The following is a 16,345-nucleotide window of genomic DNA, read 5'->3' as shown; positions in this document are numbered from 1 at the left end:
AGTCATATTGGCACTCCCCAGAAGGAGCAGTCCTCCATAGGATAGGAATGAATGGAATTCTACATCATTTTTTGTTGTTGTAGACAGTAACATTAGAACTTTAAAAACAAAACAAAAAATACACTTTAAGGAAATGTTTTTTATATTTAGCTCACATGTAATTTAAACCGTATGCATTAAGATGGAGTAGAGATGGCTTCAAAACAGTGCCCTCAGTCACTGCAGCAGAGAGGGTACAGGACTTGTCAGGTCACTGGAGTTCTTCTGTACTCTAACAGCAAGGAATGTTCCTTCTAGTTACATTCCTTGTCTGATTGTAATCTATACAATCTATGCCCTGTGCAGATAAAAACCAACGGTCTTTGATTGATGGGTCTGTATGTAGACAACTATTTTCAATAAGCACACACACACAGGTCACTGCTAGACAAATAATAAGGTACTGCATGAGAGTTTATTGTATTATAGCTGCATTACATGAGAAGATATATTTATTCAAGTGAATTTTAAAAGCTAAAAACATTCAATGTTTATTCTGCATCAAAAAGTTCCATTGTGGGAAGTTTTAGACATTTCAAAACATCTTCAGCACCTCTAATGACTTGAGTTCTAAACCAAAAGATAGATATTACATAAAATGTCCAGAGATATACAGCGTGTTGGATATCTTTTAGGGAAATATAGGTATAGAAGGACAACTAATACTGGTACCTAGAAGATATAAAGCAAGCGACTTAATAAATGCACTGACACAAATAACAAAACAAAAATCAGTCACATTCAAACAACCCAACAAAATGACTGAATACTATGCAAGGGCTAACATACAACAAAACATTTTCCAACGAATGTTCACACAAAATAAAACATGCATTATATTTATCTCCAAAAGGTCAAAGGTCAGAATCCATCAGGATTAGTGATTCCATAACCATATCAATTAATCAGTCCCCCCCCTAAAAAAGTTAAATATTAATTAAGTCTACTAATTTAGCTCAAGTGATTTAAACATGTCTTCGACATGTTGGAAAGCAACAATTAAAACAAGTCTCTTGTTTTCATTCAAGATGACATTTCCCGAGCCCTAACCAGTTTAATGGCGAGTTATCACAAGCCGACATAAGTTAAAAACAAACTATTTATATTTATATTCAAACGGTGGCACTTCAATGAATAAGCTAATAGAATGAATAATATAGCATTTTGTGTTCTGGATTTGTCAACGTGTAACAAACAGTTATAGATCAACTTTATTTAACCTACAGCATAAAGCATACGAAATGTGATGTTATAAAAATGGTCGACATGATTCTAAATATATAGGCCTTTCCCTTTTGTCATAAAGTCTATGAAACGTGTATAAATGTTCCTTGTAACAGTAGCATTTCATGAACATTCTACCCTTTTCCGACGACACCCTCCAAAATAACAACAGGAGAATGGATGTCGAGCACTCACTTCCATGCCAACGCAGATTCACAACGTACCCTAATCTAATTAAAAAGGACATTGGGAAAGATTCCTCACACAAAACACTAGGGTCAGTTTTTAGGTATGAATCTACACAAAATCTAACAGATTAGGTCAGGTGTCACAAAGCGGATGTCGCAATACACGACAGTGGGAGGTGGATTAGTCAAAGCTTGTACGTGCACCACAATTGCTCATTGTCATTTTCCTGACGCACCTCTAATACACATACCCCGATGTTCTAGGCAAAACGTAGCTGTGATACTACTTCATCTAAAGCCTAAGGGAAGGAGGGTTAGGGATAGGGGAGCGATTGCAGCCTCAAGGAATCAGAACGACCACTGGGGGGGGTGGATTTAGGTAGCTGCTAAGTCATTCCTTTCTTTGCCCCTTTTTCAAATAAGGTGTTGTCAGCTCCAGCTTTGTATTGCTCCTGGCTCGGTAGGTAGGTTGGCGGTCCTAGTTGGAGTTCACAGGGTTCTGTATGCTGGGGTCCTGAGGTGCGGTGGCTGCCGGTGGAGGAGCCGCGTTACTGAAGAGCAGGGTCTTGAGGATCATCATGTAGAAGGGGCTGTAGACCTGCTTGTTGAAGTTGACCAGGCTTACAAAGGTGACCGCCAAGGAAGTGAGCTCCGGTTGGATCAGGGCCAGGCCTCCGGGCGTCGGGGGCGGATTCACGTGAGAATTGGGCGTGGCGAGGAGCACCCGGAAGTACTGCTGGACCCTTCCCTCTGGAAAAGGAACAGAGAAGATGCACAGAACAAACAGAGTGATCAGAAAAACAGGCATGAGACTATTGTGAGCTATTCAATAAACGGGAGCACAATTTCCCACAGTGTACAATTACACAGTCCATTCGGAAAGTATTCAGACCCCTTCTTCCACATTTTGTTATGTTACAGCCTCATTCAAAAATGTATAACATTTTATATTAAATCCTCATTGATCTACACACATACCCCATAATGACTGAGCGAAAAAACAGGTTCAGAAACTTGCAAATGTATTAAAAATAAAACAGAAATATCTGATTTGAATATTCAGACCCTTTGCTATGAAACTTGAAATTGAGCACAAGTGCATCCTGTTTCCATTGATCATCCTTGAGATGTTTCTATAACTTGAGGAGTCCACCTGTGGTAAAGTCAATTGATTTGATTTGGAGAGGCACACACCTGTCTATATAAAAGGTCCCACAGTTGACAGGGCATGTCAGAACAAAAAACCAAGCCATGACGTCGAAGGAATTGACAGAAGAGCTCCGAGACAGGATTGTGTCAAGGCACAGATCTGGAGAAGGGTACCAAAACATTTCTGCAGCATTGAAGGTCCCCAAGAACACAGGGGCCTCCATCATTCTTAAATGGAAGAAGTTTGGAACCACCAAGACTCTTCCTAGAGCTGGCTGCCCAAGCCAAACTGAACAATCGGGGGAGAAGGGCCTTGGTCAGGGAGGTGACCAAGAACCAGATGGTCACTCTGACAGAGCTCCTCTGTGGAGATGGGAGAACCTAAAGTAGCACTCCACCAATCAGGCCTTTATGTTAGAGTGGCCAGACGGAAGCCACTCCTCAGTAAAAGGCACATAACGGCCCACTTGGAATTTGCCAACTGGCACCTAAAGGACTCTCAGATCATGAGAAACAAGATTCTCTGGTCTGATGAAATCAAGATTGAACTCTTTGGCTTGAATGCCAAGCGTCACGTCAGGAGGAAACCTGGCACCATCCCTACTGTGAAGCATGGTGGTGGCAGCATCATGCTGTGGGGATGTTTTTCAGTAGCAGGGACTGTGAGACTAGTCAGGAAAAGACCAAGATGAACGGCAAAAAGTTCCTTAGAGATCCTTGATTGAAAACCTGCTCCAGAATGTTCAGGACCTCAGACTGGGGTGAAGTCTCTGACTGTCCTTGAGTGGCCCAGCCAGAGCCCGGACTTGAACCCAAACAAACCCCGCTAGAGACCTGAAAATAGCTGTGCAGCGACGCTCCCCATCCAACCTGACAGAGCTTGAGAGGATCTGCAAAGAAGAATGGGAGAAACTCCCCAAATACAGGTGTTCCAAGCTTGTAACATCATACCCAAGAAGACTCTAGGCTGTAATCGCTGCCAAAGAGAGTACTGAGTAAAGGGTCTGAATACTTATGTAAATGTGATATTTCCATTTTTTTATTTGTTATAAATACAAAATAATAATACAAAATATACAAAATAAAAAATTTAATTGTCTTGTCATTATAGGGTATAGTGTATAGATTGATGAAAAAAAAATATTTAATCAATTTTAGAGTAATGCTGTAACGTAACAAAATGTGGAAAAAGTCAAGTGGTCTGAATACTTTCCGAATGCAATGTAGCTTGGCTGAGAACATTGCAGTAAATATATCAAATTAAATAGTTAGTGAGCCATGTCAGGCCCTCAGGTGTTGTTTTGCTTACCCACAAGACTGCGGATAGGGTTGTTTTCCTGGGTGATGCTGGTGATCTGGCCCTTGAGTGTGACCTGGAGTTCTGGGGGCAAGGCTGGGTAGTTCCTCTCAGTCAGGGACTTGTTGAGCTCACAGCAGATCTGACCACTGACGTTCCCCAGAGCCTCTGACAGGTTAAAGTCCCTGCAGAGTGGAGCAAGACAGTCTCAATTTTCACATTGAAATGTATGTTGCTTCTACACCTGCATTGCTTGCTGTTTGGGGTTTTAGGCTGGGTTTCTGTACAGCACTTTGAGATATCAGCTGATGTACGAAGGGCTATATAAATCAATTTGATTTGATATGTTTGTGTGTGTTATGTAGAACCTACGGTCTGTGCATGCCCTCTAGGAGCACGCTGGCCATCCTCTTGAGACGCTCGGCCAGTGCGGGCAGCCCCGAGATGGGCCCTCCGATGGCGCTGTAGACAATGAGCAGTACGGAGGCCACGGCCTTTAGCAGCTGGAGCCTCCGCTGGAGCTCCCGCAGACGCACCTCGTCTGTCATCAGGGTCTGAGTGTGTAACACACACACAAAAATGGCTTTCACATATAGGGACAAATCATCAACTTAAGCAACATTTTTACTTAGTCTCCCATTGACATCAATGCATGACTAAATGAACATTTGACATTAGTGGAAGTTAGGATTCACCCCATGGAGACTAGATTTTAGACAATGGTCATTTAATAGACTTGTGGTTGTAAGTTGGTTGAGAGAGATGGTACCTTCTTTCAGACACTTGTATTCATATGGAATTCACACACACATTTAAGACACACAAACAAACCCTCTAGGTAATAGTCTATATGCAAATAAACACCACAAATTCATTAGACCAAGAAGTATAATACACAGAAACAAACACCTGTCAACATCCTCGTCACCTCTATTTACACTCACACCCACACACATTTCCCCTGTGAACATTGAGCAACACCCTCGTCACTTGACAAACACACTGAATGTCACCTTTTCTTAATAACAAAAGACAAGTAATCCAATACAATGGCAATCATGATATGTCTTCAATAAGCAAATCATTATTTTGAAACCATCTGTCTACTAACACACACACACACACACATTTCAACCCACCTCAGGCAGTGGGCTCTTGTGGTAGTCCCAGGTGAGGATGCGGATGAATCCACTGTTGAAGACCAGGAGGGGACTTGGCAGGGCTTTCCCCGCCTTCCCATGGCCGTTGGGCTGCTCCACGGTTGGCATGGAGAAAAGCACTTCCTCCAGAGAGGACTTGATCCACTCAGTGGTATGGTCCAACGCACCTGAGGAAGTTAGGACAGTCATTTGTGTGCATTTAATAGTGATTGACATCTTTCATTTAATGATGTAGAGAAATCACACCCACGCTTCACATGCTGTACACACCACAAATCAAACATTCCCTAATACCATAAAGCAGTACAGGCACATAATTTAGGTCCCAGGAGCACACCAAGTTAAAAAATGAATGAATACTATGCTAACCTTTAGGCAGTCAACGGTCAAATTTATTTGTAAAGGAACAGGGAAATGATCCAAACGCCAGTCCAATGCCAATAAAATGTTCCTCATAATAATTAAAGGTTAATAACAACGCAGACTCACTGGGAGTCTTCTCCACGATGCTCTGGAACTTGGCCCTCTCATACTCCACTGACTGCCTCTGCAGATCGGGCCGCAGGCTCTGGATGGTAAAGTTCACCATGTCCATCTTCATCAGGTCCAGCACCCGGAAGATCTCCCTGCTCAATGTAATAACACTCTCAAAACAAATGCTTTTGATTTGGCTCCAGAAGAATTACCTAGTGACTTGCCTCAACATCTGTTCTTCTAGCTTTGGAGTTTTAAAAGGATCCATTGAATTTACCAAAGGTGGACTTCAATTAAGTTGTAGAAACATCTCAAGGATGATCAATGGAAACAGAATACATCTGAGCTCAATTTTGATTCTCATAGCAAAATAAGGTATTTTTTTATATATTTATTTTAAAATTTAGCAAAAATGTCTGAAACCTGCTTTCGCTTTGTCATTGTGGTATTGTGTGTCTATGGTTACATTTTTTTTAATCCATTTTAGAATAAGGATGTAAAGTAACAAAATGTGGAAAAAGTCAAGAGGTCTGAACACTTTCCAAATGCACGGTGGCTTTAGAGAGCTAAAAGGATCAAATGGATCAAACTGACTGCCTCTGCAGATCGGGCCGCAGGCTCTGGATGGTAAAGTTCACCATGTCCATCTTCATCAGGTCCAGCACCCGGAAGATCTCCCTGCTCAATGTAATAACACTCTCAAAACAAATGCTTTTGATTTGGCTCCAGAAGAATTACCTAGTGACTTGCCTCAACATCTGTTCTTCTAGCTTTGGAGTTTTAAAAGGATCCATTGAATTTACCAAAGGTGGACTTCAATTAAGTTGTAGAAACATCTCAAGGATGATCAATGGAAACAGAATACATCTGAGCTCAATTTTGATTCTCATAGCAAAATAAGGTATTTTTTTATATATTTATTTTAAAATTTAGCAAAAATGTCTGAAACCTGCTTTCGCTTTGTCATTGTGGTATTGTGTGTCTATGGTTACATTTTTTTTAATCCATTTTAGAATAAGGATGTAAAGTAACAAAATGTGGAAAAAGTCAAGAGGTCTGAACACTTTCCAAATGCACGGTGGCTTTAGAGAGCTAAAAGGATCAAATGGATGCCGGCCATATATGGGGATGGCTACAATTATCCAAATAAATATCCACAAGGGTTGGAAACAAAACTTTGCCCAAACGTACTTGAACATTGATACAACGTTGTCGGGGTTCTCGCAGAGCTTCTTGACCTCGTCGTCACGGACCGGGGCGCACAGCTTGCCCATGATGGTGACAATGTAAGAGGCCAGGCCCTGTATGTCCACCGCTTCCTTGTCCGCCTGCTGGCGAATCAGATCCATGTCCAGCACCTCCAGGATCTGAGTCCGCAGCCGATTGGCTCCCGGGCTCAGGAACGACAGCAGGATCTGTTCATAGTAAATGGTTTTAAAAAATGAAGAAAAGAAACAATATATAGCTAGAAGATATCAATCTTCAAAGCTATTAGCCCATTTGAAATACATCCTTATTGCGTACATTCACAATACACACACAATTGGACAGGTGAAAGAATGGATTCCACTACATAACTGTTGCTTATCCACTTGTGTCAGATCAGTGATTACTGCTCAGGGAGTTAGAAATGATACGTTTTCAAAGTCTTCCAACAGGGTCATCTTCCTGATAAGATAAGCTTTCCAACCATGGATTCATCAAGATTGATAGAGGGGAAAAGGGCCAAAGCTCACCTCTCTGATCTCCTCCAGCAGTTTGATGGCGTGCTCATACTCTGGTGGGTCATCATTCAGCTCAGACTCCAGGCTATCCCAGAACGCCTTGTGAACTATATCTTTGACTTGCTTCTCCAAACTGAAAAGGAGAATTGAATATCCTCAGTTGTCAATTGGCATTTGTGTAGCCCAAGTGATGGCCATGTTTACTGGGCGTCCATTTTACCTGTTCTGAGGTAGGTGGGGCTGCTCCACATGAAAGTCACGGTTGACGATGATCTCGTGGGCCAGGGTCAGGTTGGACAGGTCCCGGGCAGAAGACATGACATCATCCAGTGTTATAGTTTTGGGAGGGCTAGCTGTAAATAGGGGGCATAAAAATAAAAACAAAAAAAAAAAGTGTTGAGAGTAGCCATTTTTGCGTTTGAAAGCTCAACCAAAGTGGGGAGAGGGCACACAGTGTTGCATTCCGATTCTCTATACTCCTCCAAAGGTGATGACAACACCAATCCAATGCTTTTAAATCAATGGTGGGAAGTGTGCAAGTGCACACTTTCTGGAAATGCAATTTTTAGGGTGACATTTTGACAAGCCTAAGAAGCAGTCTTACTAGACAGGGAGGAAGGAGATCTACTCACAGGAGGGCGAGCTGTGCTTGCTGCTGGAGCAGTCACTGGTGAAGCTTTGGCGGGAGCAGTCAAAGTCGCTGGCAGACGTGATGCTGTTACAGCGGTCCGACGACGACTCGGCGTCGCTGCTGGCGTCCTCGCTGCCAGTGGTGGACATGGAGGTGGGCCGCTCGTCAGTCCCAGGCATGGCGGGCTAGCGCTGCAGGCAGGCACAGCAGTCATGCATGCATGCATGTATGTATAAATGGAACATTATTTAAGCCTACATGAGTACTGTAACATGTGGTTGAATGCACTCTCTCTCAAGTTGTTCTCTTATGGAAAAATAAGGGGTTTCTAAGTCTTGTGTAGTGGGGGCCAGGCAGTTGTAGCAAGAGCCTTGAGTTTGAGCTTACATTCATTATCTAGCTATGTAGCCTATAAAAGGCACTGGACTGGCCATGAGCTTGTTAAACCTAGTTTAACCTCCCTTTCCAAAGTCTGAGGTCCCCCAATAAAAACATTTGCACTACTTTACTGAAGACACTACTCCAATCTTTAAACTGCCCCTTTTTGGTTTGGTGTGTTACCATTACCATGTGTGTTTTTTCCTGTGTTCCTGTTGCTAGGAGAGGCAGGGTGTATAACACAGGACAGTATAACAGCTGTTAGGCCAGAGTGGCCATGGAAACCGGAGGAGGGCAATCCACTTGTGCCCCAGTTAAGATAAAAGGATCAACACACGCACAGTTTCCAAAACGATTCAGACATTAGTTGACTTTAAAGATGGTGCTGCAAAAAAAAAAGAGGGATATTATCACCATAGTTCAGCCAGTACAGCCTACTTCCACAATAACAAAACAAAGGGACAGTGTTATGAAGGGGATCGCATGAGTCTCCAGGGTAACATGATAACAGCCGGATTCTCAGCCAACCGTCCACAGATCCAGTTACACTTCACTGCTTAGATGAACAGGGTAATCATTCTTGTGTACCGCACATCGTTCCAAGCAACATAAAGGCACACTTCCAGCCATCCCGTCAATGAGATCACGTAAACAACTTGGCCTACACTTTTTAGAACAACACGTGTTGTTGAGGCAAATCACTCGAATTTAGGCCAATAGTTTAAAAATGGACCTTAAAACATTCCAATACACTATGTCGAACTACTAGGCCAACGTGCTATATACAGAAGACACAGTATCAGACGTGTGTTGCCCTGTTGGTGTTTTCTTTGCCAGATAGCCCAACAACTCCAGTCCAGAGAGCTAGGTGGTGCTTTCTTCTTATGGAGGAAGGCTGTGACTTTATAGTCTATGCCTGTGTGTAGTCTCAGTCATGACCTTCATTGTCATTCTCCTGTCAGACATGGCAAGGTCATAACCCATATCTCAAAGGTCACAAGAGAAAGGGAACGCCTGAAGTTGTTTGATACAGTGCATCTGGAAAGCATTCAGACCCCTTCAGACCCCCCCCCCCCCCCCCCCCCCCCCAATCTACAAAGCAAAATCAAGTTGTAGAAACACCTCAAGGATGATCAATGGAAACAGGATGCACCGGATCTTAATTTCAAATCTCATAGCAAAGTGTCTGAATACTTACGTAAATAACGTTTTTTTTTGTTTTTTTAAATCAACTGTTTTCTCTTTGTCATTATGGGGTATTGTGTGTAGATTGAGGGGAAAAAAATATTTATTCAATTTTAGAACAAGGCTGTAATGTAACAAAATGTGGAAAAAGTCAAGGGGTCTGAATGCTTTCCGAATGCACTGTATTTGCTTGCTAGATCAGCCCATGTCTATTGTGATACCTGAAGTGATGTGCCCTGTCCTTCCAATGAAGGATAAACAGGCAGGTGATTCAGAGAGAATTCCTAAAGCAAATGCAAGTCAAAGCATTTAAAAATGACTGCATCCCATTAGCTTGCTTAGACACAGAGGCATTGATAAGGCAACCCAGCACAAGGATCTACGCTGACCTTAAATCATTATCATTTTTTTCCCTTCCAAGGAACATGTGTGCGCCCAAATAGAAAAATGTTGGCGCACACAAAGACATTTAGGAGCACAATGGAAAATAGTTAAGGTAATAAAGCTAGAATCCTTTATATTTCTAGGCACACTTGTGCTCCTAAATTTAAATTCCAGGTAGCACAGTAACATATTTATGGGCGCATGTGTGAGTAAAATGGTTGCACTGTAGAGCCCTGACCCAGGAGGAAAAGGAACTTCACATAGGGTTACAGAGCAGGGATTGAGATGAAGGTCTGAAAGGCATTCGCCCATCGGCCAAGTCAGGAGTATTTTGAATGCCCGAAGATTATGATCAAGTATGATCATTTCAAGCTATATTCCCCTAGACAGGAACCAGAGAAACTAGAAAGACCAGACAACTGAAATTCTTAGCATTTTGGTTGTTAACAGTAAAAAATATATATATATCACATGCCCATTGGGACAACCACAGAGCAGGCCCAACTTGCACGGCTGCTCTGGTCACTTGCCCTGGGAAATACGGTAACCGTTAATGTCAATCCCTGCAGAGCAACTGACACGTCACCACCACTTGACACTGCACAGTGGCTATAAATAGCCTAGGATATGTCTATTACTGTAGTTAGGAGAGTTAGTTCGATATGATCACATTACAATCACAAAGTGTCCCGTAGCCACATGAAGACAAAATAGCTACCCTTGTGTGTGCAGTGCACGGACTATATCAGTGAACAACTGTGGGGAAAATAGCTTTCCATGGCAACGCTGTCATTGGTTGATTCCCCATCGCTCTGTCTAAACAGACCGTTACCATGGTTATGCCATGGATTAGCAGTCTGACCGAAGTTGCCCTAAAAAAGACGCAGTAGGCTCTACAAGCCAGGATGTTGAATAAAATGATATTTACACTTACTTTACCAGTTGTACATGCTGTTGATCCTTTTGGAGGTAGGTGGTGGAGATAAGGTAAACAACCATTTCCTGTGGATACCCTACTTTTTGCGGTGTTGGTAGTTTCTGTAACTTGTATTTTCAATCGTTTCAGGCATTGCACGTGATGCACAATATGTCCATTTACTTTTATCAATAGTTAGCATTGAAACATTTTTAAAAAAGTTACCTTGCCCAAGAGAGATTTGCGTGGTTATCAAAATGTCAATTGCATCAGTATTTTTTTTCTTCGAATATACACAACCATATACAGACCATTGTACTAAAAGTTGGGCAAAGAACACTTCCCTGCAAATGCTTTGTTTCAGATCACCTAGTACATGAGGACAAAAATCAGCAGACAACTGGTAAAGTACAGTCGTGGTCAAAAGTTTTGAGAATGACACAGATATTAATCTTCAAAGTCTGCTGCCTCAGTTTGTATGATGGCAATTTGAATATACTCCAGAATGTTATGAAGAGTGATCAGATGAATTGCAAAGTCCCTCTTTGCACCTAAATCAACCATTTATCGGATCATCAAGAACTTCAAGGAGAGCGGTTCAATTGTTGTGAAGAAGGCTTCAGGGCGCCCAAGAAAGTCCAGCAAGCGCCAGGACCGTCTCCTAAAGTTGATTCCGCTGCGGGATCGGGGCACCACCAGTACAGAGCTTGCTCAGGAATGGCAGCAGGCAGGTGTGAGTGCATCTGCACGCACAGTGAGGCGAAGACTTTGAGGATGGCCTGGTGTCTAGAAGGGCAGCAAAGAAGCCCCTTCTCTCCAGGAAAAACATCAGGGACAGACTGATATTCTGCAAAGAGTACAGGGATTGGACTGCTTAGGACTAGGGCAAAGTCATTTTCCCTGATGAATCCCCTTTCCGATTGTTTGGGGCATCCGGAAAAAAAGCTTGTCCGGAGAAGACAAGGTGAGCGCTACCATCAGTCCTGTCATGCCAACACATCCTGAGACCATTCATGTGTGGGGTTGCTTCTCAGCCAAGGGAGTAGGATCACTCACAATTTTGCCTAAGAACACAGCCATGAATAAAGAATGGTACCAACACATCTTCCGAGAGCAACTTCTCCCAACCATCACAACTATGAAATAACACATATGGAATAATGTAGTAACCAAAACAAGTGCTAAACAATAATAAAAAAATATATATAGATTGATTATTCAAAGTAGGCACCCTTTGCCTTGACAGCTTTGCACACTCTTGGCATTCTCTCAAGCAGCTTCATGAGGTAGTCACTTGGAATGCAATTCAAATTAACAGGTGTGCCTTCTTAAAAGTTAATTTGTGGAATTTAGTTCCTTCTTAATGCATTTGAGCCAATCAGTTGTGTTGTGACAAGGTAGGGGTGGTATACAGAATATAGGGCTATTTGGTAAAAGACCAAGTCCATTTTATGGCATAGAACAGCTCAAATAAGCAAAGAAAAAAATGACAGTGCATCATTACTATTAAGACATGAAGGTCAGTCAATGTGGAAAATGTGCAGTTGCAAAAACCATCCAGTACTATGATGAAACTGGCTCTCGTGAGGATCACCACAAGAATGGAAGACCCAGAGTTACCTCTACTGCAGAGGATAAGTTCATTAGAGTTACCAGCCTCAAATTGCAGCCCAAATAAATGCTTCAGAGTTCAAGTAACAGACACATCAACATCAACTGTTCAGAGGAGACTGTGTGAATCAGCCCTTCATGGTTGAAACTAGAAGCACAAGCATTTCGCTACATTCGCATTAACATCTGCTAACCATGTGTATGTGACAATAAAAATTTGATTTGATGGAATTGCTGGAAAAAAACACTACTGAAGGACACCAATAAGAAGAGACTTGCTTGGGCCAAGAAACACAAGCAATGGATATTAGACTGGCGGAAATCTGTCCTTTGGTCTGATGAGTCCAAATGTGAGAATTTTGTGTCTTTGTGAGACGCAGAGTAGGTGAACAGATCTCTGCATGTGTGGTTCCCACCGCGAAGCATAGAGGAGGAGAAGACGTGATGGTGTGGGGGTGCTTTGCTGGTGACACTGTCAGTGATTTATTTAGAATTCAAGGCACACTTAACCAGCATGGCTACCAGAGCATTCTGCAGCAATAGGCCATCCTATCTGGTTTCCGCTTAGTGGGACTATCATTTATTTTTCAACAGGACAATGACCCAACACCCCTCCAGGCTGTGTAAGGGCTATTTGACCAAGAAGGAGAGTGATGGAGTGCTGCATCAGATGACTTGGCCTACACAATCACCCGACCTCAACCCAATTGAGATGGTTTGGGGTGAGTTGGACCGCAGAGTGAAGGAAAAGCAGCCAACAAGTGCTCAGCATATGTGGGAACTCCTTCAAGACTGCTGGAAAAGCATTCCAGGTGAAGCTGGTTGAGAGAATGCCAAGAGTGTGCAAAGCTGTCATCAAGGCAAAGGGTGGCTACTTTGAAGAATCTAAACTACAACATGTTTTTATTTGTTTAACACTTTTGGTTACTACATGATTCCATGTGTTATTCATAGTTTGTCTTCACTATTAAAAATAAATAAAACCCATTGAATGAGGTGTGTCCAAACTTTTGACTGGTACTGTACATTCAGATTAAGTATATTCAAACGTCTGACTTTTGATGGGAATGCTCACAAAAAGTGAGCCTGCATGTTAGAGACGAGTCTTTCACTCTCAGATTCGTATAGGCTATCCGTCGTTCAGCCCTACAAGGCTGGTTACAGCAAAGGGCATTTTCAGTTAAACTGCAGTACACTGTACAAGCTGCATGCACAAAACAATATATCCACACACGCGTCACTGATAAGTACACGTGATCCTGCAGCACCAAAACAAGAGCGCTGGACAAGACTGAGAAGAGATCTGCCTGTGCCAAAAGAAACGCAAGACAATAACTATGTCGCTGAAAAGGTTTTAATTGATTGCAACGGATGTTGATCCTCGCATCAGGGAGAATTGTACTGAAGCTACCCACTCCAATTAAAATGTCGCTACAAGCAATAGTTGTTATTGTTACGGATGAAGTCACAAGCGCGATCGTGCAAGCGTAGCAAGCTAACGACGTTAGATTAATCTGACAAGGAGCTAAATTGCTTTTTAACAGCCAAAAGATATACAATGTTATTCATTTGTTTGTAAACAAGAATGCTAACGCTAAATCACCAATTTATAATGGGTTCAAGTTTGTAACTAACGTTACGATTACATACATCCAGCTCAATCACACCAACAAGGATAAACATGACCCAAACAATACATTGGTAACTAGCAACATCATAGCATAGGTAACTGTTGACATGCTCAAATGGTTTCGCTATCTAGCTAAGTTCCCACCTAGCATGTGCTAATGCTAACAAAAATATACGTCGAAATATAGCTATGTTTTACCTTTTTTACGTCTCCGCTGTGGGAGACTAGGTTATACACCAAATGAGTCGTTTGTAAAGGAGGTTGAGTCTAGTTAGCTGACGGCACTTTAGTATTTTTAAAGGTCCAAGACCACAGCTGGCTTGCGGTTCGATTTGGACTAAACCGTTCAGTAGCGGTGGGGAGTACTTTGTTGGGCAACGTTAATACAAACCTAAACCGTATATACAAACAGCAATTTATGGATAGATAGCTATCATTATATAACGAATATATGTTTCATTCATCTCAATATATGGTATTATCCCCGGATTGAGCTCACTGAAAGAAAATATCCACTTCGATATATGACACGTCCATTGTTTACAGTACAATTACCTCCCTTTCCTTCTCGATGAATGGTAGGCTCTGCTTCACATGGGACTTCTTTGTTTACGGATGTGACGTTAGTGAAAGATTAAATACATTTTTACAAAACATCCAACAATACATGATGCCACATACATTGTTTTTTATATTTCGTATCCAGTACATGACATCTCGAACGTGTTATCAGGAATCCTTGGGGCGTCCCTACCCCTAAAACACTATCCAAAGATTTACAACTAACCCCTAAGCATTTTACATTACAACTTCAATGGGGGAGGGGTTAGGGACGTCCCAGGGAACCGAGAGAGCAATAACCGTGTGGAAAATTCCTCTCACAACTTTATTTGTCACCTCCCCTTATCAAGGATACTCAAAGGGACAGTAAGGACACAACCAGTTTATTTATTTTTTACATTTGACCTTTATTTAACTAGGCAAGTCAGTTAAGAACAAATTATTATTTATAATGGCGGCCGAACCTGGACAAAACTGGACCAATTGTGCACCACCCTATGGGACTCCCAATCACGGCCGGATGTGATGCAGCCTGGATTCTGAACTGATCTGATGTGGCTCCTGTGAGGCTGTCAACATTAATTTTGTAAACTTGATTTTCAAATCCACTAAATACTTAAAATATATATTTTATTGTATTTACCCTATTTTTTGCAGGCATTTTTTTTCTCACCTCCATTCCAATTCTAACAATAGAGAACAGTGTCATCATGTTAATAGTCAGCATTTTACATTACGTATGTGGACGCATTTTAAATTAAATTATGTATGTGGACGCATTTTCAATTATGTGGACAGCATTTTAAATTAAGTATGTGGACGCATTTTAAATTATGTGGACAGCATTTTAAATTAAATGATGTATGTGGACGCATTTTAAATTACGTATGTGGACAGCATTTTAAATTAAGTATGTGGACGCATTTTAAATTATGTGGACAGCAGTTTAAATTAAATTATGTATGTGGACGCATTTTAAATTAAATTATGTATGTGGACGCATTTTAAATTAAATTATGTATGTGGACGCATTTTAAATTAAATTATGTATGTGGACGCATTTTAAATTAAATTATGTATGTGGACGCATTTTAAATTAAATTATGTATGTGGACACATTTTAAATTAAATTATGTATGTGGACGCATTTTAAATTAAATTAAGTATGTGGACGCATTTTAAATTACGTATGTGGACAGCATTTTAAATGATGTATGTGGACGCATTTTAAATTAAATTATGTATGTGGACGCATTTTAAATTAAATTATGTATGTGGACGCATTTTAAATTAAATTATGTATGTGGACGCATTTTAAATTAAATTATGTATGTGGACGCATTTTAAATTAAATTATGTATGTGGACGCATTTTAAATTAAATTATGTATGTGGACGCATTTTAAATTAAATTATGTATGTGGACGCATTTTAAATTAAATTATGTATGTGGACGCATTTTAAATTAAATTATGTATGTGGACGCATTTTAAATTAAATTATGTATGTGGACGCATTTTAAATTAAATTATGTATGTGGACGCATTTTAAATTAAATTATGTATGTGGACGCATTTTAAATTAAATTAAGTATGTGGACGCATTTTAAATTAAATTAAGTATGTGGACAGCATTTTAAATGATGTATGTGGACGCATTTTAAATTAAATGATGTATGTGGACGCATTTTAAATTACGTATGTGGACACATTTTAAATTACGTATGTGGACGCATTTTAAATTAAATTATGTATGTGGACGCATTTTACATTATGTATGTGGACGCATTTTACAT

At 41.0% G+C, this 16,345-nt stretch overlaps 1 protein-coding gene across 5 annotated transcripts; it reads right to left on the bottom strand.

Annotated features, from left to right (window-relative positions):
* Positions 1 to 421: 421 nt before the first annotated feature.
* On the bottom strand, positions 422 to 14,681 carry LOC110499901 (T-complex protein 11-like protein 2). 5 transcript variants are annotated; one of them, XM_036957156.1, is made up of 12 exons: positions 14,189 to 14,522; positions 8,454 to 8,649; positions 7,888 to 8,077; positions 7,476 to 7,608; positions 7,268 to 7,388; positions 6,723 to 6,946; positions 6,129 to 6,209; positions 5,547 to 5,602; positions 5,037 to 5,224; positions 4,270 to 4,451; positions 3,910 to 4,082; positions 422 to 2,201 (listed from the first exon to the last, which is right to left on the bottom strand). In XM_036957156.1, the coding sequence occupies exons 3-12, from the start codon at positions 8,063 to 8,065 to the stop codon at positions 1,930 to 1,932; spliced, it is 1,608 nt and encodes a 535-aa protein (XP_036813051.1). In that variant the 5' UTR covers positions 8,066 to 8,077; positions 8,454 to 8,649; positions 14,189 to 14,522; the 3' UTR covers positions 422 to 1,929. The 5 variants fall into 5 exon arrangements, with proteins under 5 accessions (XP_036813051.1, XP_036813050.1, XP_036813049.1 ...); XM_036957155.1 differs by lacking the exons at positions 8,454 to 8,649; positions 14,189 to 14,522 and adding an exon at positions 14,546 to 14,681; XM_036957154.1 differs by lacking the exon at positions 8,454 to 8,649 and having other exon boundaries at positions 14,189 to 14,521.
* Positions 14,682 to 16,345: the final 1,664 nt, after the last annotated feature.

This window comes from Oncorhynchus mykiss, chromosome 21, assembly GCF_013265735.2.
Source record: "Oncorhynchus mykiss isolate Arlee chromosome 21, USDA_OmykA_1.1, whole genome shotgun sequence".
NCBI lineage: Eukaryota > Metazoa > Chordata > Actinopteri > Salmoniformes > Salmonidae > Oncorhynchus > Oncorhynchus mykiss.
Note: the sequence above shows the minus strand (reverse complement) of the source record. Positions and strands in the feature narration are given on the sequence as shown.

Coding starts and splice junctions, on each gene's coding strand:
- LOC110499901 (XM_036957155.1), bottom strand. CDS start 8,065: ATGCCTGGGACTGACGAGCGGCCCACCTCCATGTCCACCACTGGCAGC. Junction 7,389..7,475: donor CCCCACCTACCTCAGAACAG/GTAAAATGGACG, acceptor TCTCCTTTTCAG/TTTGGAGAAGCAAGTCAAAG. Junction 4,083..4,269: donor CTAGAGGGCATGCACAGACC/GTAGGTTCTACA, acceptor TCCACTCTGCAG/GGACTTTAACCTGTCAGAGG.